The following is a 26,479-nucleotide window of genomic DNA, read 5'->3' as shown; positions in this document are numbered from 1 at the left end:
GAAAGTCTGGCTTTACCGGAAAAGCCCAATTCACTTTCTCATACAACTCTCAAGGATCTACTGCTAGACTATTTTAAGTATACAAATTTTGAATACGGTAAAGGAGGAAGGTTTAGTAAAATGATTCATGAGGATATAAAAAGTTCCACTGCATCACGTCATCCCAACCCAGTGCATACTAAAGGTTATGCAGATAATTCATTGAGGAGTTGCGATGCAGTTCACGAAGATGGGCACAAGTTTGGTCAATATTTGTCCTGTGGCAGGTTCCACTCTTTTAATTCATGTAAATTTCGTAATTCTAAGTGCTTTAAATGTGGTGATATTGGACGTATTCAGTCAGTTTGTAATACTGCTGTACACCTTGCTGCAACTAATATTAAGTCTTGTGATTCTGATCTTTTAAGTTGAGTATTCATAATGATCATTCATCTTTATCAGCGATTTCAAACGACATTGTAGAGTTATATAGCAGTTCAGAGTTAAGTGAAACTCAGAATTCCTGCGAGACAACAGATTCTAATCAATCAACTTATCAGATTTCTCATGTTATTGTCCCAGATATGGTGTTTCATAATGATTCACATATTTCTGACGAAATACCTTGCAAATCTGAGGAAAATATGTTGAATAAACGTAGTGATGATCAAGTACTGACCTACTTTTATCAAGGGAACGCGACTGGTGTAATGGAAACAATTATTATTACTATAACCAATTGTACCACAGATTTTTTTACGGTACTTGTTTGCTTGACTGTACCAAAACACATACATTCTTCCGTTGATTGTGACCTTGCACGAGTTTGGTTACACTCAGTAACCACACTTGTAACCTAGCACGATCTCAGTATTCTTCCGATACCACGAGATTGCCAAAAAATACATCTCGACTACGGCCATTAACTGCCATCTGATATTTGGCGTACAGGGGATCTTATCGAGCAACTGGCACGTAGTCTTCCTGTGGTGGTGATCATAATCAACCGCGACTCGGCGCCACACTACAACTACAAGCCTGATGTAGTTTTGATGGGTGCTGGTTTTTTTAACGATCCCTTACTTTGCGATGATATTCTTAATAAATTCGAGGGAACTATTTCAAAAGAATCAAATCCTGATGTTCTATCAAATATTGTTTGTCCTCACAATACATTTGTTTCCTGTGGGAAACTTGTTCACTGCGAAGCACAAGCACTAAATGAGCTCGAATTTGATTACGTTTCGGACGATTTCATATCAACTGCTGTTCATCCTTATCACGAAGTCACTTCTAATATTTACTCTGTTCAATGTGAGAAATATGTTTTAAATGTAGCCACATCATTCATAACTTGGGAATATAAAGAGCCAACAATATTTTGTGGTGGAGGATAGCGTTTGGAATTCTGTGCTTTAAACTCTAGATAGTGGTTTCGGTACACAACCGACACGGCGATTGTATACAATCCCAGCTGCCAAGTGAGTCTGTTTCGATTTCGGTTGTTAATTCCAAAACTAATGAGCACATTCTAGATAATACAGAGTTTTTATCCAATACAATGTCGGAAAGACACAGGATGAACTTAAGAAGAAGATGTACAATCGATTCCAGACACTTAGACTTTAATATAAGCTGAGGCGGGTGTGGTGTTTGAATGAACTAATGATTCCTTTGTACTCGTTGAACGCTTGATTTCGAATTCCAAATACAGTACATTCGTTCATGCTTATCTAGTACTTCTTGATCCCATTGCGTTATTTCTGGGATTCTTAGTTCGTACTATAATTCAAATACTCCTGATTATCATAGAAACGTTCATACAAGTCTAGCTAATGAAGCCTGATCGTAGAGCACTACCTTCGCTTTGGTGGCCAGTGAGTTAATTCGCGAAAGAAACGAAGGAATAACTGAAGGCATCATGGACCTTCAAAGCGATATACGCAACCGTCTGTGCAAATTCCGCATCAAGTGATGGTTAGAGGTAGTCAACAGGAAACCCCCTGACCCGGGTTCCGTGCTACTTGGCACATGTCGGCAAGGTGTGCCTGTAATCTTGAGGGAACTGGTGCTCCTTGGCGGATTTGATCCCGTGTCACCCAGCTTCAAAGCCAGAGACGTTACCACTGAGCTATCCGAGCCGTAACTGACCTCCTGTTGGACTGAGATGTAATCACAATTGATTGATCACTGGGTGGTGATCAATGTCATGCGTGTCTAGTTCTTATTAGTGCAATTCCGCATCGCTAAAGACACCTTGAAAATACTCAAATAACTAGGACATCAACGTAATAGTATAAGTACGCACAAAATATAAGTGGACAGTTGCACTGCAATAGAACCGTATCTCATGAAAAGTATAGAATTGTTTTATACTTGTAGCGTCCGAACAACCAATATTCGGATGGGACAACGGACTGACGAACCCAAAATTTATTTGATTAGACCAGACCACGTTCCTCTGTTCAGCTCACAACGCGTTTTTGAGAAACTCGTATTACATTATATCAAAACACAAACTCTGTGCTCAATATAAATGATTCTCAAACGATACAGCCTGTACTATACAGTCAGAAGTTTCTCTAACGCAAAGTAGAGCGCTGAGAATCAATACAAATATTCCCAACAAGATGGGATCAAATATCTATCTGCAGGGATTGCAGCGATTCTCCCAAGCAGACAGTCAGAAGGTTAACAGTCACAAAATGAACCACGCCGTGACCTTGAGCTTAGTCAAACACGACCTTACTGTCAATGGTCCGGCAACATGCAATAGAGAATTAGGTAACAAAAAATAAGTCGTTAATCAAAATCACATAATAAAGGCTCAAACGGGGAAGACTGAAGAACAAAAGACATGGTTAAACGAAATCGAAACAAGGGTTAAAATACACAAAAGGGGAGAAGGAACAAATAAATGACCATACTGTTCAACAAAGAAGCTGCAGAGGGATTTTCACTGTTCTCTTTCCGTTACAATACTTATAATATACAACGTTCATATAACATCACGATTAACTCTAATATGAAGATTGATCACTTTTCGGGAAAACGAGTCCGGAAAAATGCTAACCTACGCGTGTTTTAAAAATGAAAATGATTTAATACCTGAGAACTTAAGACCGCATATTTACACATGTGTCCGTGATAACTGTTCTTGTTTATTATTAACCAATACGCTATTTTGTAGAGATTTATGAAACTGTGAGCACAGGAAGCGGCGTATTGAAACGTGGTACTTTATATATGTTTGTCTACAAATTTCTTTCAAATATACGACGTAAGGAGGAAAAATCTTCATTTCTCCCATATAACTGACGTTAGAGGGTAAAACCGACTATTCCGCTTTATTTACACTGCCATTCGCTTTAGTCCCCATTTGTTCTCCCTCGTTTCCTCTTTATTGGCTACCCGGGTTGTTGTGATCTAACTTTTCTTTCATGTATATGTTGCATCAAAGTATACTTCGGTTACTTTAGTCTGAATGATGCCGGCTAAGTTCTGGAATTTTCTTTAAATCCATCCTACGGAACTTTTTTCTAGTGGACCACATTGTATACATCATCTTTTTTAATCCTTCTTAATCGGTTTACAGTGGTCAACAGTAATTATAAGTTCGCACAGACGAATTGTTCTTTCCTCGTGGAGGAAGGAATGCAATATGATGAGCGGTTCCATGAGGTGTGTGCCTGACTTTATACGTTCTGCTCTTCAAGCAAGACATTGATGATCCAGAAGACACATAGCCTCCTTCCTTTGGCCTCCAAAGAGGTTGATAATGACTGCACCAGTAGCACGAGTACTGACAGAGACGTATGTGTCAATATAGAACGTGCTGTTATGGGACGTGCCGAACGCCCGACTGTGATTGCACGAAAAGTAAAATCCTCATTGAAACCAACGAAGAGTAAAATACCACTTAATATTGGTAGCCATGATACTAAAGTAGAAATTGAAGACCCGAATAAAACCAGCACCGTCCCTAATGGTTCCAATGTGGCTGTCTTGAGTGACGAGAAACAAACAACCGTGCAGAGATAAAGAAGAAAAAAAGCCTTGATTAGCACCGATTTCGTTGGCAAGTCTCTAGTAGACTCCCATTATGAGTCACAAAATACACCGTCAAGGTCTGGAGGTAAGACGGAAGTCCACCCTAGTGCGGGTGAGAAAGGCTCCACAGATCGAGCTTCGTTATGTGCTTGTATGTTATTTGCTGTCACAACTAGGCACATAATTGTTCCATACTTCCATCAGACACTCGGCAAGGACCCTGAACTTTACAAAACGCAACCAGAACTAACGTTTATAACCAGCAATGCATTATACCATGTCAAAAACACACGCCTATATGCATTTTCCGAAGCGTGCCGACTAAATAGGAGTTATCTGGTCATTAAACAGAACTTTGGCATCTTAGCGCATGGATCCTAAAATGGACAGCACCTGTTGGTGTCCAACCGGTGATAATCGACGATTTATTATGAAAACCACTCCAGATTGTCATCTCTTGCCGCACGAATGCGACCTGAAAGACATTGATTCATTAATTAAGTCCGACAGGAATATTATAATCCTAGCATGACTATCGTTAACACTACTGGACTTACCTAGCTTGAGATAACGAAGTAATCTGAAGACAGTTTCTTTCACTATAAATATAGAACCAAACGTTAAGGTGCCCAGATCACGATTAACTGTTAGTCGTTCTTCATCGCTGGTAGAAGACACTTTACTCAAATAATCCGGAAAAGCTTCAGCTTTCTCGGTATTATCAATTCCCATTACTAACGAACCTTGTTTCAAACGTGATGAAGTCCCATCACTTTTCTGAGTCCACCTCTTTATATACGAAAATCACTTTTTTCGGACTATTTTCACTGCCTAGTCCTACTTATCAACGCTTTACAAGCATTCTTAGTCTCACAATAACTGGATCTATACTGTTCTAAGCTTATAGAAATGAACATATTCCAATGCTTTTTCCTATGTCTGAGGAGCTTCTTTACTTGTCTAGCAATCTCCATTCAGCTGATGTCGCCTTCCCTATTTTTCCATCTTCCAGCAACATACCCGTTCACTGTACTTTCTTTGAGGCGGACAATTTTATCTCAATCCTTGGTATACACATGCTACAAGACGATAAGTTACCAAGCGACCCTGGCCAACAGATAGATAGACGTTTATAGACAGGCGTCTATCTATCTGTTGGCCAGGGTCGCATCGTCTTGTAGCATGTGTATACCAAGGATTGAGATAAAATTGTCCGCCGCAAAGAAAGTACAGTGAACGGGTATGTTGCTGGAAGATGGAAAAATAGGGAAGGCGACATCAGCTGAATGGAGATTGCTAGACAAGTAATCATATGAGTGTTTGGATGTATTTTGTGCTAACTCCAACTTCTACACACAATTTATTGAAAGGTAACTACCATTTCATTCGAAATCATATTCATTCAAGTAACACTGAATTCGTTCACATGAATGACATCAATAATAAAACTCGCCATCATTACTAACCATAAGGATAAATATCATTGATAGAAAGGTTGTAAATTATACCATTGTTTATAATCTTGTCTGAATTTTGATAAATCTCCGAAGGAAAGAACCTCGAATCCTAGTTTCCATTGCTGTTCACAACTAAATCCATTCCATAAAACATTTGGACATGCACTGTTCAGTTGGATATGAGATTGACGAAATTATATTTTGTGCGTTTGATTACTGAACTATGTATGAAATAGATGTTAGATATGATGCTCAAGAAATTGTGAAAATCAACACATGAATTTGTTTTCAACTCATGTTTCAGGTGAAGACGTTTCTCAAATATGGTCATCGTGCAATTATTACACCGATGAACTTTTCAAAATGTCATGCTTCGAAATGTGCAGTTATCACAGACAGGAAGAGATGGCGAGAAGTTTAATGTGGTTCTACTAGTAGACGGCTATCCACTAGATGGAATCCGGCTACCAGAACATTTACGGTTGTCTGTTAACGAAGCTTCACTACTGCATATTCTTATGGCAGATTCTCTAAAAAATGCAGCGAGTAATTGCTAAGTTTGAAGCGGTTACGAGATCACTTAGACTGAGAACGGGAACAAAGACTCTGTTACCAAAACCAATAAGCTAGCTATTTGATGCGTCTCAGCCCCTCTAACTGAAAGAAAAATTTCAAGCTTGGAAAGGGGAAGTATGTTCCAAAAACAGCCTGAAGTACGAACGATTACAACAGACACAAATCAAAACATATATACAGCACAAAACCGTCCTTGATGAGAGTTACAAAACAGCATACTAAAAGACACAACCAAGCAATCGCATGTAAGATTCTCCCAAGTGGGAAATACGACATAAAGGTGAGCGTCTTTGGCGCGAAAACAAAGAAATTCAAATTCTCTAAATAAAATTACAAAATTAGGTTCTTTCCCGAGTGAGTTCTGAGGATATATCGTCCCCAATAGTAAACATATTACTAATCTTTCTCATTTAAATCTCTTCAGTCATCAATATTTACCATTTAAAAGTATGTTATATTACAATGTGAGTACGGTTGTATGTAGCTGACGAGGACTACAAAGTGTGAATAGATTCGTGTTACTCAATGAATAATGTCATCATTCTTCATTTCGATCCATGAAATGGACTAATTGTATGAAGTTTATGAGTTCCCATAAAACACATACTCATGTGTTACACAACAGTAGAAGTTGTCCAGCGAAAAGGTTTATACCTGGTTTGCTTTAGCACACATGTTACACTGTGATTGATTTTATAAGAAACGTTTTGCAAGAAGATAAATAAATAAATGAATTCGTGTGCAATTTTAGGTTCGCATTCGTGGTCAATGTTCGATTTCAGGTGAAGACATTCATTAACTTAACAGATATTCATTGATTAGTTCATGAAATTTTATATAATGTCCAACTGAAGATTCAATTATTCAAATGAAAATGATGTTCACCTCTTGGCTGAACTCCATAGAATTCATTTCACCACTTTACACTATTATCGCAACTATCTTACAACCAATTTCGATTATGGTTAATTTTGGTTAAGCCCTTTTATTAACTTACTTAACAAACAATGTTATTAGAACAGTCACAATTCGCATGTTCCGTTGTACCGTGATGACCACTAGATCACAAGACAGACACTAGGTAAAATGTTGATCGCTTAAATATCACTCGATGATTCACTCACCTTCATATATATATATCTGAAATTAATACAATGGTAAGTATAACTCTCCTCGTTCACACGTTTTCCATCGGCTTTCTGTTTTTTTATTGATTCAAACATAATCTACCTGGGTTTTTTGGTGTGATCTGGTGAGAACCATGTAACTTTGTACGTGCATTTGTGTGGGAATATTGTGCCGCCTATAACCTGTCGAATATCCACAGATTTGCAAATCTCCACTCATTTTTTTCTTTCTCCAAGTCAGTTCATGTCGTCCCATGCTACCTTCATATGCGATGTTGTCCATTCTGACATTGGCGTTTAAGTCTCCCATCACTACGGTCAAGTCTTTTCTTGGGCGATTCGCTATGGTTGATTGCAACCTCTCGTAAAACTGATCCTTATTGTCATCGTTGCTATCACTGGTGGGTGCATAGGACTGGATAACATTCATCGTGATTCCCTCCTTATTTTTTGAATGATCCTTTGGTGAACCTGAATCCATGGGATTTCCATCCTATAAGTTCATTTGAGGCTTTTTGGACAGCATCGAAACAACTCCGGAAAACAGTAGCCTTTGCTATCCAGTGTGCATCAAATGGGTTTCGCTGACTGCAAGTACTACCAAGTTGTATCGCCTCATTTCGGTTGCTATTTGACTGTTTCTCCCGTTTTCCCACATAATGCGGACGTTCAATGAACCTATAAAACTGTTATAAGAAGGGTAGCTGACCTCGTGACTACCAACAAATCTCGGCCTTCATCATGAAGCGTCATTATACTTCCTTCAACTCCTAGGGCAGATTTTAAATGGTTCAGTTTGTTTCCTCTGGTTGGCGTTTTTTAGCATGGTTATTTTCTACGGGATGTAATTGCCTACTCCATACCTGAACTACTTTTTTACCGGAACTTGAGGCGGGCAGTAACTATAAAAGAGCTACAGGCAAATAAAAAAAGTTGCATGGTTAGTGCGGAACTGTATACCGAAAAGTCCAAGAATTGAATACTCCAAAGAACTTTCACGACATATCACGGTGACTTTGACAAAGCTTAACTTTCAGCTCCTGAATGTTTTACTAATCACAGTGAGACCATCAATCGATGAAAGACTAAATGCATACAACATGAAGTATGCAACTTTCGTCACTCGAAACTAATTCGTGATGAGAGTGATCTTTCATTTTATTATTCATTTCATATGAACTGATGACAAATGTGATTGGAAAGTTGATAGAACCCTGTAGGTTCAAATGAAGGAGAAACGAACTAATAATGATTGGAATATAATGAAACAAGCTCTACTGAAATTGTCTTGATTGATTCACAGCAATGCGTGAAGTATCTATCATCAGTGTATTATTCTATCATTGTGTTGACAACAGGTCTCCATCTCTGAAACTCCGACTTCTCGATCACGCATGCATTCTCTATGGAGTTCAAGCACTGATTCTTTAGCACTACCAACTTTCCAGTGTGTAGGAAAATAGATAAACACGAGTAATGAGCTCAAGCACTGAATCTTTAGTATTGCTCACTTTCACGATCTTTTAAGCGAGGTCTCGTAGTTACTGATTGGTCATATACTGTTGATGTTTAAAGACCAGTGAACGTGTTTGATTTTATAACGATGTGTCTTCATTACTGGAATTTATAATCAATATCACCAACTATGAATATTTGATTGTCTTTCACTTCATTGAAAACTTATCCTTTTAATGTACAAGTTAGTTAGTCTATACATATAAACAAATGAGCATCTCAGAAATGTCAGGGATAGTGCTCAGATTGAAGATGATTTCATCGAATCGTCATTTTGTAGGGAACTGTATCACTGGATTAATATCACTACATGTGACTATTCCTTAAACTGATCTCACAAGGTTGCCAATCCAGGTATTCTTACATTATACTCAGTGATCACTCACTTTTATGTCCAAGTGTTATTTGCATGTACATGAGTGAGCTCACTGTGTTCATGATGGGTATTTAGAAATGCTGGATACAGAAGTGCTGCTGTTGATGTGTCCATAGTTAGGCCGAAATGGCTGTGCAGTGCACTCACGTTTTCAATGATGTTCTAGTTTAGATCTGCTTACGAACTCAACTATTAAAATTTTAGGAGGAAACTGATCGTTTTATCAAACATACGCACAGTGAATTCGATGCGGTTACCAGCTTCATCATTAAAACATGTAATTTATCTGTTCCATAGCTCACCGATTCATTTTCTATTTTCAGCTTGATATTTATGGTCAGTGTGGCACGTTATCGTGTCCAAAGTATATTCCAACAGATACCTCATCAGTTAGTTGCTTGAAAATGATTAGCGAAAATTATAAGTTTTATTTGAGCTTCGAAAATAGTTTGTGCAGTGAATACATAACAGAGAAGTTGTATAAAAATGCATCGAAATAAGTTGTTTGGCATTAAGAATATATGCAATATTAAATGGATGATGGCAAAAAGTGAAGTCCACGATAAGCGTTTCGTCCTACTCTGGTATACTGAGCTGAATTTATCTGCATCACCTAGTTGATGTTCACCAGTGGAATCGAACCCAGAACCATGTGCTCTACGATTCCACCACTAGCGTCCATCCATCCCTACTTATAATGCTTGTGACGCAAAACAATATCAAGGCAATCTTCACAGGATTCACATATGTCAATTAGAGACTGATCAATGTCAGTCATAAACATCAATGGAACGATTCAAACAAACAATACCAAAATCAATATGTAGTAATAATCCATAAATAATTCCTAGCAGTTACCATCCATTTATTCTTCGTTCGGATGTAACATAGGACACATAAATTCACTGACAATCGTCAGTTATAATAATCTGCCCGTCAAAAGGCATCATGTGAGCAAAAGATACAAGATGATGGTGACATATTTAACGAATAACTGGTCTGCAATATTGCTAATGCATTGTCATCAACAGATTTAGGGTCTAATTTAACACATATTAAGCCATACATCAACAGTTTAAAGGCTCAACTCATAAACACCAAAACACAATAGTCCCTAATATATTGTGTCCACAAGGGAAGTGCATCTCTGATTAGGATTATGCAATGAACTACTAAGCTGAATAATCCGTCAGTGTACTGAAGTGTTTGTGACACACATTTCTATATCAAGTCAGGCAAGGTCGTGGACACACACTGGTGAGGAGTCCCATACTAGGACGAAACGGCCGTTCAATGCTTCCACGTTTTCCACGGTAGTCTAGCTTCAATTAACTCATGAATTTGGCGAAACTTATCTAAATAGATATTTAAACTAACAGCAAACATTACACCATCACCTCAATCTCATTGAATGTTTTACAGAAATATGAAACAGAGCTGAATATAATTACAGATTATAAAATAAATGAAGATTGTTAGTTTATTCTATTTCATTCAGTTTATAGAATGGAATGTGAAACCAATGAAAAACATTAAAGCGGAGGAATGTATTTGTAAAAAAAAGAACTTCATCTTCTCAAAAGTGCAAAACAACAATGAAATACAAAGTGTTCCAATGTGTGTACAGCTTGTGATTAGATAGATTATGTGGAACATACATAGTTTCATTCGTTTTGTATAATGAGCTAGTATTGTTTGCATTGCAAATGAAAATCAATAATTTCCTGACCTACATATAGAAGAATGTGATAATTAGGAGTAGTTGAATTATAGTACAAACTAGAAATCCTAGAAATAAGTCAATTTACTCAAGAGGTACTAGATAAACACGAACGAATCAATTGTATTTGGAATTTGAAATTAAGCAATGAACAAGTACAAAGGAATCATAAGTTCATATAAATACCACATAGCTTATATAAGAATCCAAATTTCTGTGATCAATTCTACCTCCTTAGGTTCATTGTTTTATCCGACTGTGTATTTCATGTAGACTATGTATTATCTAGCTGATGTCAGTTCGTGATGTATTATCTAGAATATGCTCATGAGTATTAGAATTAACAACTGAAATTAGAATGGACTCAACTGGATCCTGCAATTGTATACAATCACTATGTCCATTGTGTACTGAAATCACTGATAACTAGAATTTGAACCAAAGATTTTCCCACACTATCCTCCAACACGAAATAATGTTGGATCTTCGTATCCCCAAGTTATGAATGATATGGCTTCATTTAAAACTTATCAGATAAGCACGAACGAACACTGACTAGAGTATTCATTGGAAGTGACTTTACGATAAGGATAAATAACAGTTGATATGAAATCATCCAAATCGTAATCCAAATCGATCCTATTTAGTACTCATGCTTCGCATTGAACAAATAATATATGATATGACATCAGGATTTGATTCTTCTGTAATGTTTTCCTCAACCTTATTAAGAATGTTATTACAGAATAAAGGATCATTAGGAAAATTAGCATCTATCAAAAGTACATCAGGTTTTTGATCATGATTAGGTTCACTCAATATATTTTTCTCAGATTTATAAGGAATTTCGTCAGAAATATGTGAATCATTACGACAAACCATATCTGGTACAGTAATGTGAGAAATCTCATAAGTTGATTAATTAGTAACTATTGTCTCACAACGATTCTGAGTTTCGTCTAACTCTGGTCTGTTATGTGACTCTATACCGCTTTTCGAAGTCGTGGATAAAGATAAATGATCATTAGAAACACCCACCGTAATAGGGTCACGATCACAAATCTTAGCATTAGTTGCAGCGGAATGAACCCTACTATTGCAAACTGACTGAATGTATCCAATCTTATCACATTTAAAGCATTTAAAATTACGAAATTTACATGAAAATGAGTGAAACCTGCCAGAAGACAAACATTGACCAAACCTGCATCGCAAATCCTCAATGAATTGTCTGTATAACCTTGAGTACGCACAGGATTGGGATGACGTAGTAATGTAGTGGAGCTTTTGATGTTCTAATGAATCATTTTATGACATTTCCCTACTTTACTGTTATAACAGTTAGTTTTCCACGTTTACACGTATGAGACGTTAATTTACATTAGACTAATATCTACACCAGATTACCTCCCAGTGTCTATTCTACAGGACTTCAACACAACTCAGATCAGTAACAAGTGATTAGCCTGACTATAACGTCAATAAATTTCCACACCAAAAACCGACACAATCCAACAACAATGAACAATCAATAATAGTAATTATAAGGATAGAAGAATATATGACTCATCTGACACCTGCCACACTGTTTACATATCTGACTAAACAGACAACCAATCATTATCATTCTCCCCCACACATCCTGCTATGTGAGTGAGAAGACAAAGAATCATCAGGTAATTTTTACTCTGAAGCGATAGTGAGTGAAACGGTGAGTTTGTGAAAGGGAATAATCGCAACTGACGCATATCAGTATAGGTGAATAGTAAAATGAACAAGTCAATTTTTACGGATATCAAATGTTGCTATTGAAAAACAGGTTTCAACCTTGTTTTTAAATGTTCAGCGTCAGTAATTTTGCGTGAAAAACATATTACTGGTCTACCTCACAGCTCCAATACCTCACCAATACCCACAGGCGATGCATCAGAAATGTAACTTTAAAGAACAGCACCACTTTGAAGAAACTTTGGTAGACTTTATAAGCATGATACGTGCTCCTCACCCCGTTTAAACGAGTTGTATGTCAAGATTTGATGAAGACGATTGAGACGACAAGAAAAATCAAGAACAAATCTGGAGCAGTATTGAAGAGCACCCATTAGTGAACTGAGTTCTGTGAGATTTCTCTGAGGTCGTCCATTGGTCAGTGGAGCTTGTCGCTTCATATCTGGTTTAAAACCGTTTCCATCAACTAGGTGTACGAGACATTCAAAATTAGATTCACAAAATGAACAGTTGTTCGTATTTACGGCAATATTCTTCTCAATTAGACGACGCAATAAAGCAATAAGTTTGTGAATATGAGCTACTGTAACAGAACCATGAATAATAAGATAATCTTGATAAACCTCAACACCTTTAACATCACTGACTATATTATTAAACACTGTCTGAAATATGAATGGAGAACAACTCAAATTAAACCGAAGGTAGTTGTATTCGAGTGAACCGAAAGGAGTGTTAACTTTTGTTGAAAAGGATAAAGATCGAACCAAGGGAATTTGAAGAAAGTCATATTTTGTGTCGAATTTCGGGAATACCATAGGACCATGAAGTTGACTAGGAATATCTTCAGCTTCCACATAATCTAGGGATCTTCCGATCAGACTTCAATAGTGTGACAATAGGAGTACCCCGTTCTGAAGACTGAGTCGGTTCAATTATCCTTTTCACACACAAAGAATTCAGGGTCTTATCTACTGCCTTTGCTTTCGTTTCTGTGTTGTAAGCAACTGACGATAATCCGCAAGTTGAAAGCATTAATGCTATTCTGTTACGCTCGGTGTCGTTTGATTGAAATTCATTGACGAGAAATATTGTACGAACTTTCAACTTGATTTCAGACTTCACTTTGATTTTAATTAAATAATTGAAGAGAATTATGGAATCTGTTAATAATTGTAGAACTCAGTAGCTAAGTGGATAACGAGATGGCGTTTGAAGCGAATGGTAATGTGTTCGAGTCGATGAGTGAAAATCAACTCTGATGTGCAGGAACATCTAGCTGACGAGTCCCAAATAGGCGGGAATCACACATCACACTGGATTCCACTACTAGCAATTAATAATTGTGGTGCTGCCAGTTATATGTTCTAGTTGTAACGAGACGAGAAAATCATTAGTCATAAATGGTCTCGTCATGTAATTGATGACCGTCAAATGATGGGTTGTGAGGTTGGAGCTGAAATGTCACTACACGCCCTTAATTGATTGGCAAGCAATTAGACATTTTCGAAAATAATTCGTAAATAGATGGAGGAGAGGTTTTGAAGAACGTTTGTATCACAGATTGTGTCATTTTCAAGTGATAAACATTTTCCAGTGAATCACATAGGAAAATGTGTTTGGGAAAATTTCCAGACTCATTAAATATATGTTATACTACCAAACCAATGTAACAGTTATCACGAGACGAATCAATCGTCAGATATTCAAGTGAACTATATAAACATTGTCCCTGATACTTAGTAGAGGATTGATAAGTGACCATTTCGTCACAATTTATGCACTCACTGGTCTCTCTGTAGATGACCTGTAGTTTTAATTATGATTTCCTCAACTAGCGATTGTGCCATTCATGTCATCTTAAATCTATCCGGAAACGAAGGTAAAACTCTAATTTATAATTGACAGAGACGATGAAAACGTAACACAATTTCAGAGAAATGCTTTAAGAAAGAACAAAGAGTATCATATTCACGGTAGCTATCTATGTAATCAAGATTGATTTTTGAAGCTTGTTTTCTCTACACACTTTGACTACTCACGTGATACAGAACTAAGTGACTTGATTTTGTTGCAAAATGTCGTATTTTATAGGTGAACAAAGAACAGAAGAAAGCATAAATTGCATGTCTGTCAAGAACACTTACATTTTGCTTGACAAGCAAAAGCACTTTAGCCATTTATCTACTTATATCAACACATAAATATTGGTACAATGGGGAACGAAATATATATGCGCTGCACAAAACAATGAGAATGGGGAGAGAAAGGTAAGGAGCGTAAAAGAAAAAAAAGAAGAAGAGGAACAATAACGACCAGATTAGTGTAAGGAAGTGTAATATTTATAATAATAATAATAATAATGGGGGGAACGGAAGGGCTCAACCAGAAGAAATCTTTCAGTTAAGGAAGATACAACCACTCTTTATGAAGAAAGCAAAATAAGGTTACAGCAGGATCGCCACTGGCTTCTATTCTGAGCCATATCTGATAATGTCTCCAGCTTGTTTTCTTCACACACTTTTGACTACGCACGTGATGCAGAACTAAGCGACTTGATGTTATTGCAAAATGTCGTATTTTATAGGTGAACAAAGAACAGACAAAGCAATAGGACATTTTCTCTCTAGTAGTTTAGACAACAAGAATCATATCTCACTCAACATAATTATTGCTTTGAATAGTGACATTGTGTCACATGTTCGAAACGATCTCGCACGACCTACCCTCTAGCCATCCAAGTAGCATCACTACCCTTCAGTCAGATAGCGTATATTATGTTGAGTAAATAATCCCTTTCTACATCATTCATTTAAATAATCACATTTACATCTATAAGGGGTTCGCACAGATTCTTCAATCTGACCATCTTATCTCAACATAGTGCACGCAATGTTGAGTCACCTAGACTAGTGGCCGCATTGTAATTTGGTCGATATCATTCGATCTACACTAAGAACGACTTGACGCACATGATATTGATCACCACTCAGTGATCAATCAATTGTAAAACTATACATGTCTAATCAAAAAACCCTTTGATATTATTGTCCATTCATCTACACGACTATTTTTTGCCATTAACCAACTGACTAATATTTACATTTGTCCAATTATCCATTTATCCAATAATCACGTGAATCAGTTGAAACTACAATTTAGACGGTGTTAATTATTATAACCCATGGTATTGATATTAAAATTGGTCGAAATTTAGGATGGAAAGTTAATATGAAAAGATAATACTTTCCCCCCCTCAAATCCAATTTTCGTTATTTTCTTTGCCAATACTTCTCCATTATGAACATTTATACCTTTCTCATTATCATATTACAATCATTTGTGAATAGTGTAAAGCATAATGTTGCTCCATAATCATTCCATATGAAATTGTCTGAGTTAACGTGACAAGTGTTTTCATGAAAAATATCAGAATTGTTATTATCTGTAAAATATTGTCCATTTTCAAATGTAATTTGATCTATACCACAGAAAGCACTATGTTCATTAAAATTTAATACAATCTAATATAAAACAATGTTTCTGTTCTCAATATTCATGTTTCATGGATTCCAACGCAATTCCCGACCATTACATCCATCATTCCACCATCGTGCCACACTCGGAACCCAATATGGACCAAATGCATGAGATGTATGAGCTAGCAGACACATTGCACATTGAGGTTGTGAATCCCGATCATGTATGATTCCATGACCATGCCATGCAAAATATTCATTATATGCAGTATCGTTCTTGTCCAAATACTTCAAATAGTCTGCCAGTTTCCCTGGTGATTCGAATTGATCAACGTGAATAAACGAGTATGGAGGAGCGACTCTTTCATATTCTTCTATCGATGCACCCATCACAATTGGAAGTATATCGTTTCTTGGAATGAATAATAAGTTTGCAATTTCTTAAACACTTATCGAAATCTCATCATACAAGTGAACCGTGAACATTCGCAAAAATATGTATATACATTGAAAATGTCAAAATTTCAACTTACAGAACGATGGAGGTGAGGTTTCAGTTTTAGCCAGTTTCACCGTTTTATTTTGACGTGACAGATATAGAAAAATATGGTCTATGATTTTTTAATATACATTAGTAGCTGTTAGGAATTATTTATGGATTATTACTACATATTGATTTTGGTATTGTTTGTTTGAATCGTTCCATTGATATTTATGACTGACATAAATCAGTCTCTAATTGACATATGTGTATCCTGTGAAGATTGCCTTGATATTGTTTTGCGTCACAAGCATTATAAGCAGAGATGGATGGAGGCTAGTAGTAGAATCAAGGAGCGCATGGTTCTGGGTTTCATTCCACGGGTGAACATCAACTGGGTGATGCAGATATATTCAGCTGAGGAGCACCGAGTATGATGGGACGCGTATTCTGGATTATACTGCTAACCAACATTCACTTAATATTGCATATATTCTTATTAGATAATTATTAAGTTACTAGATTATATATATAGTATGTATATTCAGGTTTCTTTTATCATAAGTTTTCGTTTGACCTGTTGTCTACTGCAATACGTTTAACCATTCTTAACTTATTCGCAATTTATTTGTTACAATATCCCACAATCACAGCCACATCTGTCATGTATTATGTGCATTTTTCTGTTAAGCATCTTCAGAAGACCTCATTGAAATCTCAGTCAGCTACAACGTAGGACCAGGCACATATATGCATCGGTCCAAGTTGCCATACCTCATTAACACAACAAGATGGACACCGAATTCATAAAAGTAGTTAATTCAGAGGTGGTAATATATAAAGGAAAGATTGCATATAAGGTGTTGACGCAGACCAGTCCTGAAGCAAAAACTTGCATTTAGAGGGAGAGAAGCGCATCCCAAACATTCTGGCATTGTTGCTTAGTGCTACCAGAAGACTCTGCATTTTATCAGCGTCTTCACCAAACAGGACTATGTCATCTGCATATTCTAAGTCGATAAGTGGACCTCCTGGAAGGAGATCAATACCTGAGAATTCAGTCGACGAGAGCGTTATTTCCATCAGTAGGTCTATAATTAAGTTAAACAAAAATGGAGAAAGTGGACAGCCTTGACGGACACCACTTGAGGTTGCAAAAGCAGATGACAGTTCGCCATAAGCTCTGACTCGACTGGTAGTATTCGAGTAAAGAGCCTTCACAAGATTTATGTACTTCTGATGTACGCCTTTCAATGACAGACACTGTCACAGAATTTCGCGGTCTACCGAGTCAAATGCTGCTTTTAAGTCAAGAAAGACCACCATTGTCGGACGCCGACAAGTATGCCTATGTTCTGGAACCTGACGAATGGTGAATATGTGGTCGATGCAGCCACGACCAGGTCTGAAGCCAGCTTGATTCTCTCGTGTTTGCAGTCCACGAGTCTTAGTTAGGCGTCTTATAATTATCGAGGCTAGTAATTTAGATACTATGCTACTTAAACTAATCCCTCTATGGTTTTCACAGGATGATTTTGATCCCTTCTTATATATTGGGACAATCAGTGGTTGCGACCAGTCAGATGGAATTGTGTCCAACTCCCAGATCTTAGTTAAAATGTTAGTCAACCTAATCGCTAAAATTGGACCACCATACTTAAAGACCTCTGGAGCCAATCCATCTGGACCAGCTGCTCTTCATCGTTTCAGAGAAACTACAGCATTTTGAACTTCAGCTAGAGTTGGGGGCCTACTTCAATGTTCCATTCACACTGTCTGGTAATAGATGTTAGTTGTAGATTAGCTGAGGGCCAGGTGAACTGTCCTCTGAAATGTTCCGCCCATCGTTTTAAACGTCTGGACTGAGAGCAGATGAGTGTCGTCTTTTTCCGAAATAGCTGACTTACACTCGACTTAGTAATGCCAGTTTCTTTTATTAGTCTGTAGAGCTGTCTTGTGTTCCCTAAGCCGCTGCCCTTTACATCTCTTTTGCTTTCGTTGCCCACCACTGCTCACGGTCGTTCCTTAGACTTTTGGTTAACCTAGACCTGATTTGTCTAGGCTCTTCATCGTGTTCAGAACTTGATGGGATGAGTTTGCGAGAATCCATCAGTGCAATAGACCTTGAAGAAATCCTTTGGTTCTTTGTAACCCTGTGATTTAATTCACTGATAGATGTCACTGCTGTTTCCACAGCTGCTTGTATATCTTTCCAAGCAACATCTGGGTCAGCCTCGTTTTCAGAACTACGTAATTGTGACCTCAGTTGTTCCTGGAACCTACTTTTGATTTTCTCGCTACTCAGTTAAGTTCTAATGGGTCTTTTTAGTGTGGCTTTTTTGCGTCCAGTGAGGCGCAAGCAGATGCGTGCCCGTATTAGGGCGTGGTCGGAGTCCAAGCAGGTACTCCAGAATGAGCGACAATCTTCTACCGACCCTCTCCAACGATGACTGATGGCTTTATGGTCTATTTGAGTCCATCGTTGGTTTGGTGTAGGGGGTCACCATTTTAGACGATGTCTCCGCTTATGCTTAAAATGTTTGTTTGCTAAAAATAAACGATTTTCTAAGCACAGTTGCAGCAGACGATCACTATTGTCTGTTCGTTGTGCCGGAATACTAAAATACTCACCTAAATGCCATTCTGTTTGGTTTAAACTACATATCTGGGCATTAAAGTCACCTGCTACGAGTACTATGTGTGAACGTTTAGCTTTCTGAAGAAGTTCAGATAGCTTTCTGTAAAATTCATCTTTCACTTCATCTGGGCTGCAGTCGGTGTGAGTGTAGGCAGAAACGACAAAGAGGCAACAATGTGTATCCCTATCCTTCCGAATTTTTACAAAGCCGTTTAGCCGAACAGCACATAAACTACTGTTAACGGGAATCCACTCTAACAGTGCTTGTTCCGCCCTCATGCTTAGTGCTATGCCCATACCTGCCAGTCCACGAGAACTGTCCATCGGATCACCAGATACACGGAGGGTGTGTCTCGTTGGCTCTCTGTTTTGCCGAGGTGAGGTCAAGTGAATGACCACACTGAGATTCTGTATGCGTGTTTCAGAGACACAGCATACATCAATGGTACGAGATTCTAGGGTTCTAGTCAAGGAAGTCTGTTGACCGATTTGACATAGGGTACGTACGTTGAAGGCTCCAATGTGTAGTTCGGAGCGAGGTTTCAGCAGACCTGGGAAAGTGTTTTGAGCGCTAGAATCGTTGGCTATGGTGACACTTGATAGGGAAGCCGAAAAAGGAAGTTTGAAGGTGAAAGTCGATGTAGGAGAAATAATAGGAAGAGAAGACGGAGGTTGATTACGAATACAGTGGTCTTGAGTGCTGTTAGAGTTATTAGGGCGGTTATCACTTCAGTTCACTCTGCCAATTTCATTTCGTTGTTCTGAAATAATATGACAATTTGAGACGATGATTATGAACACATATAAATAAATTGATAACTTCGATTACACTCTTATGCAAGATAAATACCAAATATCTTACTTCAATGCATTTTTATACAACTTCTCTGTTATGTATTCACTGCACAAACTATTTTCGAAGCTCAAATAAAACTTATAATTTTCGCTAATCATTTTCAAGCAACTAACTGATGAGGTATCTGTTGGAATATACTTTGGACACGATAACGTGCCACACTGACCATAAATATCAAGCTGAAAATAGAAAATGAATCGGTGAGCTATGGAACAGATAAATTACATGTTTTAATGATGAAGCTGGTAACCGCATCGAATTCACTGTGCGTATGTTTGATAAAACGATCAGTTTCCTCCTAAAATTTTAATAGTTGAGTTCGTAAGCAGATCTAAACTAGAACATCATTGAAAACGTGAGTGCACTGCACAGCCATTTCGGCCTAACTATGGACACATCAACAGCAGCACTTCTGTATCCAGCATTTCTAAATACCCATCATGAACACAGTGAGCTCACTCATGTACATGCAAATAACACTTGGACATAAAAGTGAGTGATCACTGAGTGTAATGTAAGAATACCTGGATTGGCAACCTTGTGAGATCAGTTTAAGGAATAGTCACATGTAGTGATATTAATCCAGTGATACAGTTCCCTACAAAATGACGATTCGATGAAATCATCTTCAATCTGAGCACTATCCCTGACATTTCTGAGATGCTCATTTGTTTATATGTATAGACTAACTAACTTGTACATTAAAAGGATAAGTTTTCAATGAAGTGAAAGACAATCAAATATTCATAGTTGGTGATATTGATTATAAATTCCAGTAATGAAGACACATCGTTATAAAATCAAACACGTTCACTGGTCTTTAAACATCAACAGTATATGACCAATCAGTAACTACGAGACCTCGCTTAAAAGATCGTGAAAGTGAGCAATACTAAAGATTCAGTGCTTGAGCTCATTACTCGTGTTTATCTATTTTCCTACACACTGGAAAGTTGGTAGTGCTAAAGAATCAGTGCTTGAACTCCATAGAGAATGCATGCGTGATCGAGAAGTCGGAGTTTCAGAGATGGAGACCTGTTGTCAACACAATGATAGAATAATACACTGATGATAGATACTTCACGCATTGCTGTGAATCAATCAAGACAATTTCAGTAGAGCTTGTTTCATTATATTCCAATCATTATTAGTTCGTTTCTCCTTCATTTGAACCTACAGGGTTCTATCAACTTTCCAATCACATTTGTCATCAGTTCATATGAAATGAATAATAAAATGAAAGATCACTGTCATCACTGTCAAACTCACCGTGATATGTCGTGAAAGTTCTTTGGCGTATTGCATTCTTGGACTTTTCGGATTACAGTTACTCACAAACCATGCAACTTTTTTTGATTTTCCAGTAGCAAAGTTTCTGGAAGGTAAAGGATATCGTGTTTCTGGTCCATGGTGCTTCATGTATGGCTCATAGGAACCGTATGGTGAATAAATCGTTGAATCCAGACGGAAGGAGATAGTGTGATTAATCTTGATATCAGAGGGATAAATTGAAGTTAAATGATATCATGGATATTGGAATGAATGGGCAATTTTGTAGTTTTCATATTAGAATAATGTTTTAGTAAAGTGGTTCGTAGGTAGTGTTTAGTTTTGTCGTTTTGGATTATAGATTAACGGTACAGACCTGAGTGTTTTGTTCACGACCTCTGGTGTGGTGGTGTATTTACAATGCTCAAGAGTTCTTTACTAAGATGAAATATCTGTTCAGTGCTTCCTGGTTTTCAAAGGTAAGAGTTTGTGTATTGTAACCAAAAATAAAGGAATATTTACAAGTAGATTAGTCTTGTCCATGAATAAACAAGACATATGTAATTAGTGACATCTATGAGTCATGTGGACAAATCGAGATCTCTAACAGTCTATTTATTATGCAGATCCATTTGTGCAATTAGTTGCATAGATGCGAATGAAATGATAAAAAATCGTCCCGATAATGGTGACATGAATGACACGTCGAAAGTATTTACGACAGATTTTTACTGATTAGTTTAGGCAGATATTAGGCATATATGTAACAATGAATAATGAACAAAGCAAAGAGCTCATTTGTTCAATGTATCTACGTCAACAGTGAAACCTACTGTTAACAAATAAATGTTAGTATAAGGATTCGAATGAAGTAAGCCCCCGAAAATGTCTTGAACGCAGCCAAAGAACGATACTGACTAGTTTTCGGGTTTACAACTTGTACCTATTAAATCCTAACTACAGTTAATATGCCTTGTGGCATATTACATAGATATATCAGAATATCCTGTAATAGTGTGGTTAATAATATTTTGGAAACTGTCGGTTTTCTGTAGAATGAAAATATACTTCGAGTATGATTTGACTATCACTCCTTTATGTCGATATTCTGAATATATTGAAGAAATTTTCAATCAAATGTTGTTTATTGATCTAAGTGAAGGCGAATATATTATACGTTTGCTAATCAAAAACAAGCTAATTGGTTAGTGTATGATCCTGGAGGTGAATGAATCATCGAGTGATATTTAAGCGACGCATAGGTATGTGTTTCATGGGAACTCATAAACTTCATACAATAAGTCCATTTCATGGATCAAAATGAAGAATAGTGACATTGTTCGTTGAGTAACACGAATCTATTCACACTTTGTAGTCCTCGTCAGCTACATACAACCGTAATGAAATGATAAAGATTAGTAAGATTACTATGGCCAGAATTACTCACTTCATTTTCCAGTGTACCTGCCATAGCAATATGTACAGGTGACTCATGTATTAAACTAAACCATAATTGCTCTGGAGGTCGAATTCCATTTGGCACTTTATGTTCTGTCAGTATAAGTGCATCAGCTTCTCGCCATCTGTTCATGTCAGTGATAACTGCACATTTCGAAGCATGACATTTTGAAAAGTTCATCGGTGTAATAATTGCACGATGACCATATTTGAGAAACGTCTTCACCTGAAACATGAGTTGAAAACAAATTCATGTGTTGATTTTCACAATTTCTTGAGCATCATATCTAACATCTATTTCATACATAGTTCAGTAATCAAACGCACAAAATATAATTTCGTCAATCTCATATCCAACTGAACAGTGCATGTCCAAATGTTTTATGGAATGGATTTAGTTGTGAACAGCAATGGAAACTAGGATTCGAGGTTCTTTCCTTCGGAGATTTATCAAAATTCAGACAAGATTATAAACAATGGTATAATTTACAACCTTTCTATCAATGATATTTATCCTTATGGTTAGTAATGATGGCGAGTTTTATTATTGATGTCATTCATGCAATTGATGCAATTTGAATGAAACGATCACGTGATGTGAACATCAATTTGATGGAAAGTTTGAAACTGACGTTATTTCACACTTGCCATCCAGAAACATCTGAAGAACGTGACTTCAACTCCTCATATATCTCACCATAAACATTCCGCTTACAAACCTCATCTCTCAATCAAAGTTTCTGTGATGATTCAACAACAGACCTGGTGGTGAGTGGATCACTGTGACGTAAACTACTATGAAATTGAACAATGTACACAAATATTTTGCACACATAATCTCGGTCATTTTGAAATATCAATGAATAATTAGTAGGGATCAGTTAATTAGAAGACAGTCAGTCTATTCAACATCAAAGAATATTTCCAATAGTCAACTTACCATCTTATTCACACCCAATGAATCGTATAATTTCTCAAGTCTATTTTCTTCCAGACTAAATCTCAGTGGGTATTTTTGAACGGACGTTTTACTGATAGGGGAATATATTTTGTGTAATACACTAGCAAGATCTGATTCTGACCCGTTTGGAACAGATATATTATTGCACGAAAATTCTATTGTTTTAAGTATTACATCATGATCGACTTGATTGATTCTCCATTGAAAGAGACTCGGTACAATGTTCATCACCCATATGATCAATAGAATAATTGATACACTGTACAACAATTTGACTGTCAATGTATATTTATCTCTTCGTACAACTATATCAAAACTTTCACGCATGGTGTTTATTACAGAAGTGATTGGACGTCAGTTATGAGGATTGATAATCAGAAATGTGCGATAATATCTGAAAATTGTAAAACGGTCATTAAAGCACTGATAACAATCACTGATTACAAACGTTCATTAGTAAAATATCATAAGCCACATTATAACGCATTCATGTCATCTAGTTGAGAAAATATTCACGTAACATATACAATTGTTATTCATTGACAAATTGTTTATTGCCATAACAATTGCATGCACACCAGATTGTAATGTGAAAGTACATTAATGTCATCAGTGTTTGATTTGTGAATTAATCGACTACTATGCATTACAGGCTTGAATCGAAGTCACTAATTGAAGCCTTTGCTGAGATCACTAACCAATGAATGTAGGACAAGAGACAGACGACTGTTTTGTCGCTAAATGAGACGATTCAGCAGTGTGCGTCCACGACAGTCACCTACCGGGAATCCAACGCAGTACATTGAGTCTCGTGTTTTAATAAAGTTACTGCTCACTCACGATCAATTCATATATCTCAATGAAAATATCCAATATATATTAGTTATGTAACAAATTATCAACAATCGGTTTTTTGAATATATTCAGTTTACATTACCCATACCTTGGTCTATAGAATGATTCTGTTGAAATTGAAATGAAAGGTGTACATTTCGGTCGAAATATATATATTTACACACACACACACAGAGTATAACATTACACCATTGCATTCATTAATTTTAAAACATTATTACTTATTCAAATGATCATTGGTGAATTCAAGTATATACCATGTACTCATATAATTGATCCAAAGACCACAACCACAACAACAACATTAATACAATAGTAATGAGTTCATTTCATTTCAGCATTATTTCATAAATAAATTGTTTATTTATTTATTTGTTTGTTTGTTTTTGTGCTCTTATATTCAGTATTAAGCATTAAATATTACTCATTTTTAAAATTATATACATTAGATTGGCAACTATTACTTTGTCCTACAGCCTGATGAATTTCTAACGCCTTGTAGAGGTAAATAAATCTCCAAAATAAATAACTCTGTAAGTCTTCGACATTGGATGCTGACCACATTGGTTTTAATGGACTCACCTAGCTGAAGGCGCTCGGTCATGCATCCGCACCAGATTACGAGTGGGAACGTCGTGCTTAACAACCCCTGCAATCGCTAGCCAGATTAGATCAGACAATCCTTGATATATTGATGGCCTATCAAATATATCTTCGAACCTTCTTAGCTTCTGTCTTTTTATTTCACTTGGTGGGTACGATTCATATTAGAAAGTGTTACTGGTTAAAGCGTTGTCAAACAACGAATACCTGTGGCATCTTCAGCCTCTACAGTGGACAAGTTATTGTATGCACTATTCTTAAATCAAATCATTCAACTGTATAGATGATATTGAAAGATATATCTGATGGGTCAGTGTAACCAAAGTTCACAAGATATTCCAGTATTGAACTATTGATTGTTCTTCATTCGCCTTTTAAAGATCACAAAGGACTGCGTTCAGCTATGCGTTTGAGAAGAGCTCGCTGTGTACATTTTGATAGAGTATACTCTGAAAGATCGAAAGTAATCAAAAAAATAGTTTCCTAAGGATTTCAGGTATATATTACTGACATGTAACACGGATCCTATGGTGTCGGTTGCTATGTTCAGCACACATAGCTTATTCTGACCTCCAGACAAGCCAATTTATTCACCATTCTTCAGTCACATTTTAGCCTTCTCAATTATTTACCTATCAAAATCGATTGATTCTATGTAAGTGTATTTGTGTATATTTCCTATCTTACCCACCACATGTCTGTAACTTAATTTTATTTCATTATAAATGTCGATTAATACTTGAATAAATAGAGTTGGCCAATACACCCTCTCCAATTTGCTTCACTCTTCTGTCTTTGTTTCGTCTCCTTGATTGCCTATTACAAATCAATGAGTACATGAAATATACATATTCCAAATAGATTCTCTTATTTGATTTATTTAATTCCGTTATTTATTAGTGCGGATTAAGTCTTTAATTATATATGAGAATAGACGATATGTATATTTCAATAACAATCATTCATCCGATCTAACTGAAGTCATATATACCAAGTCGCTAAATACCTAGTTACCTGATCGATGACCAACTATCGCTTATCATCTGATTTTATTTATGAGAAAGTGAAATACTGATATAGTTCTTACTATAAAGTACAGCATATAATATTGATAGCATCTGGACAAAAATCGTAGATTCAACGATTTATTACTCGTTAAAATGTCTCTGATTTATGATAGTCTAACTTTATTTAACCATTGTACTAATGAGTTCAAATATTTGATCTGTCTCTCTTCAAATTCTTTTCGTTATTTATGTGTATATCTTGGATAAATATAAAGGTAATTACATATGCTCGATTAACTTTGTATAACAATTGAATATACTATGTTTTATGCGAATAATAGACA

General features: G+C 36.6%; 1 protein-coding gene across 1 annotated transcript; it reads right to left on the bottom strand.

The window, feature by feature from the left end:
- Positions 1–14,762: 14,762 nt before the first annotated feature.
- Positions 14,763–24,727, bottom strand: MS3_00000523 (uncharacterized protein). Its single transcript, XM_051208255.1, has 5 exons — positions 23,650–24,727; positions 22,699–22,935; positions 21,252–21,470; positions 19,989–20,161; positions 14,763–16,419 (listed from the first exon to the last, which is right to left on the bottom strand). The coding sequence occupies exons 1-5, from the start codon at positions 23,995–23,997 to the stop codon at positions 16,092–16,094; spliced, it is 1,305 nt and encodes a 434-aa protein (XP_051067175.1). The 5' UTR covers positions 23,998–24,727; the 3' UTR covers positions 14,763–16,091.
- Positions 24,728–26,479: the final 1,752 nt, after the last annotated feature.

The sequence above is a fragment of the Schistosoma haematobium genome, chromosome 4, assembly GCF_000699445.3.
Source record: "Schistosoma haematobium chromosome 4, whole genome shotgun sequence".
NCBI lineage: Eukaryota > Metazoa > Platyhelminthes > Trematoda > Strigeidida > Schistosomatidae > Schistosoma > Schistosoma haematobium.
This window is presented reverse-complemented; position numbering and strand designations above follow the sequence as displayed.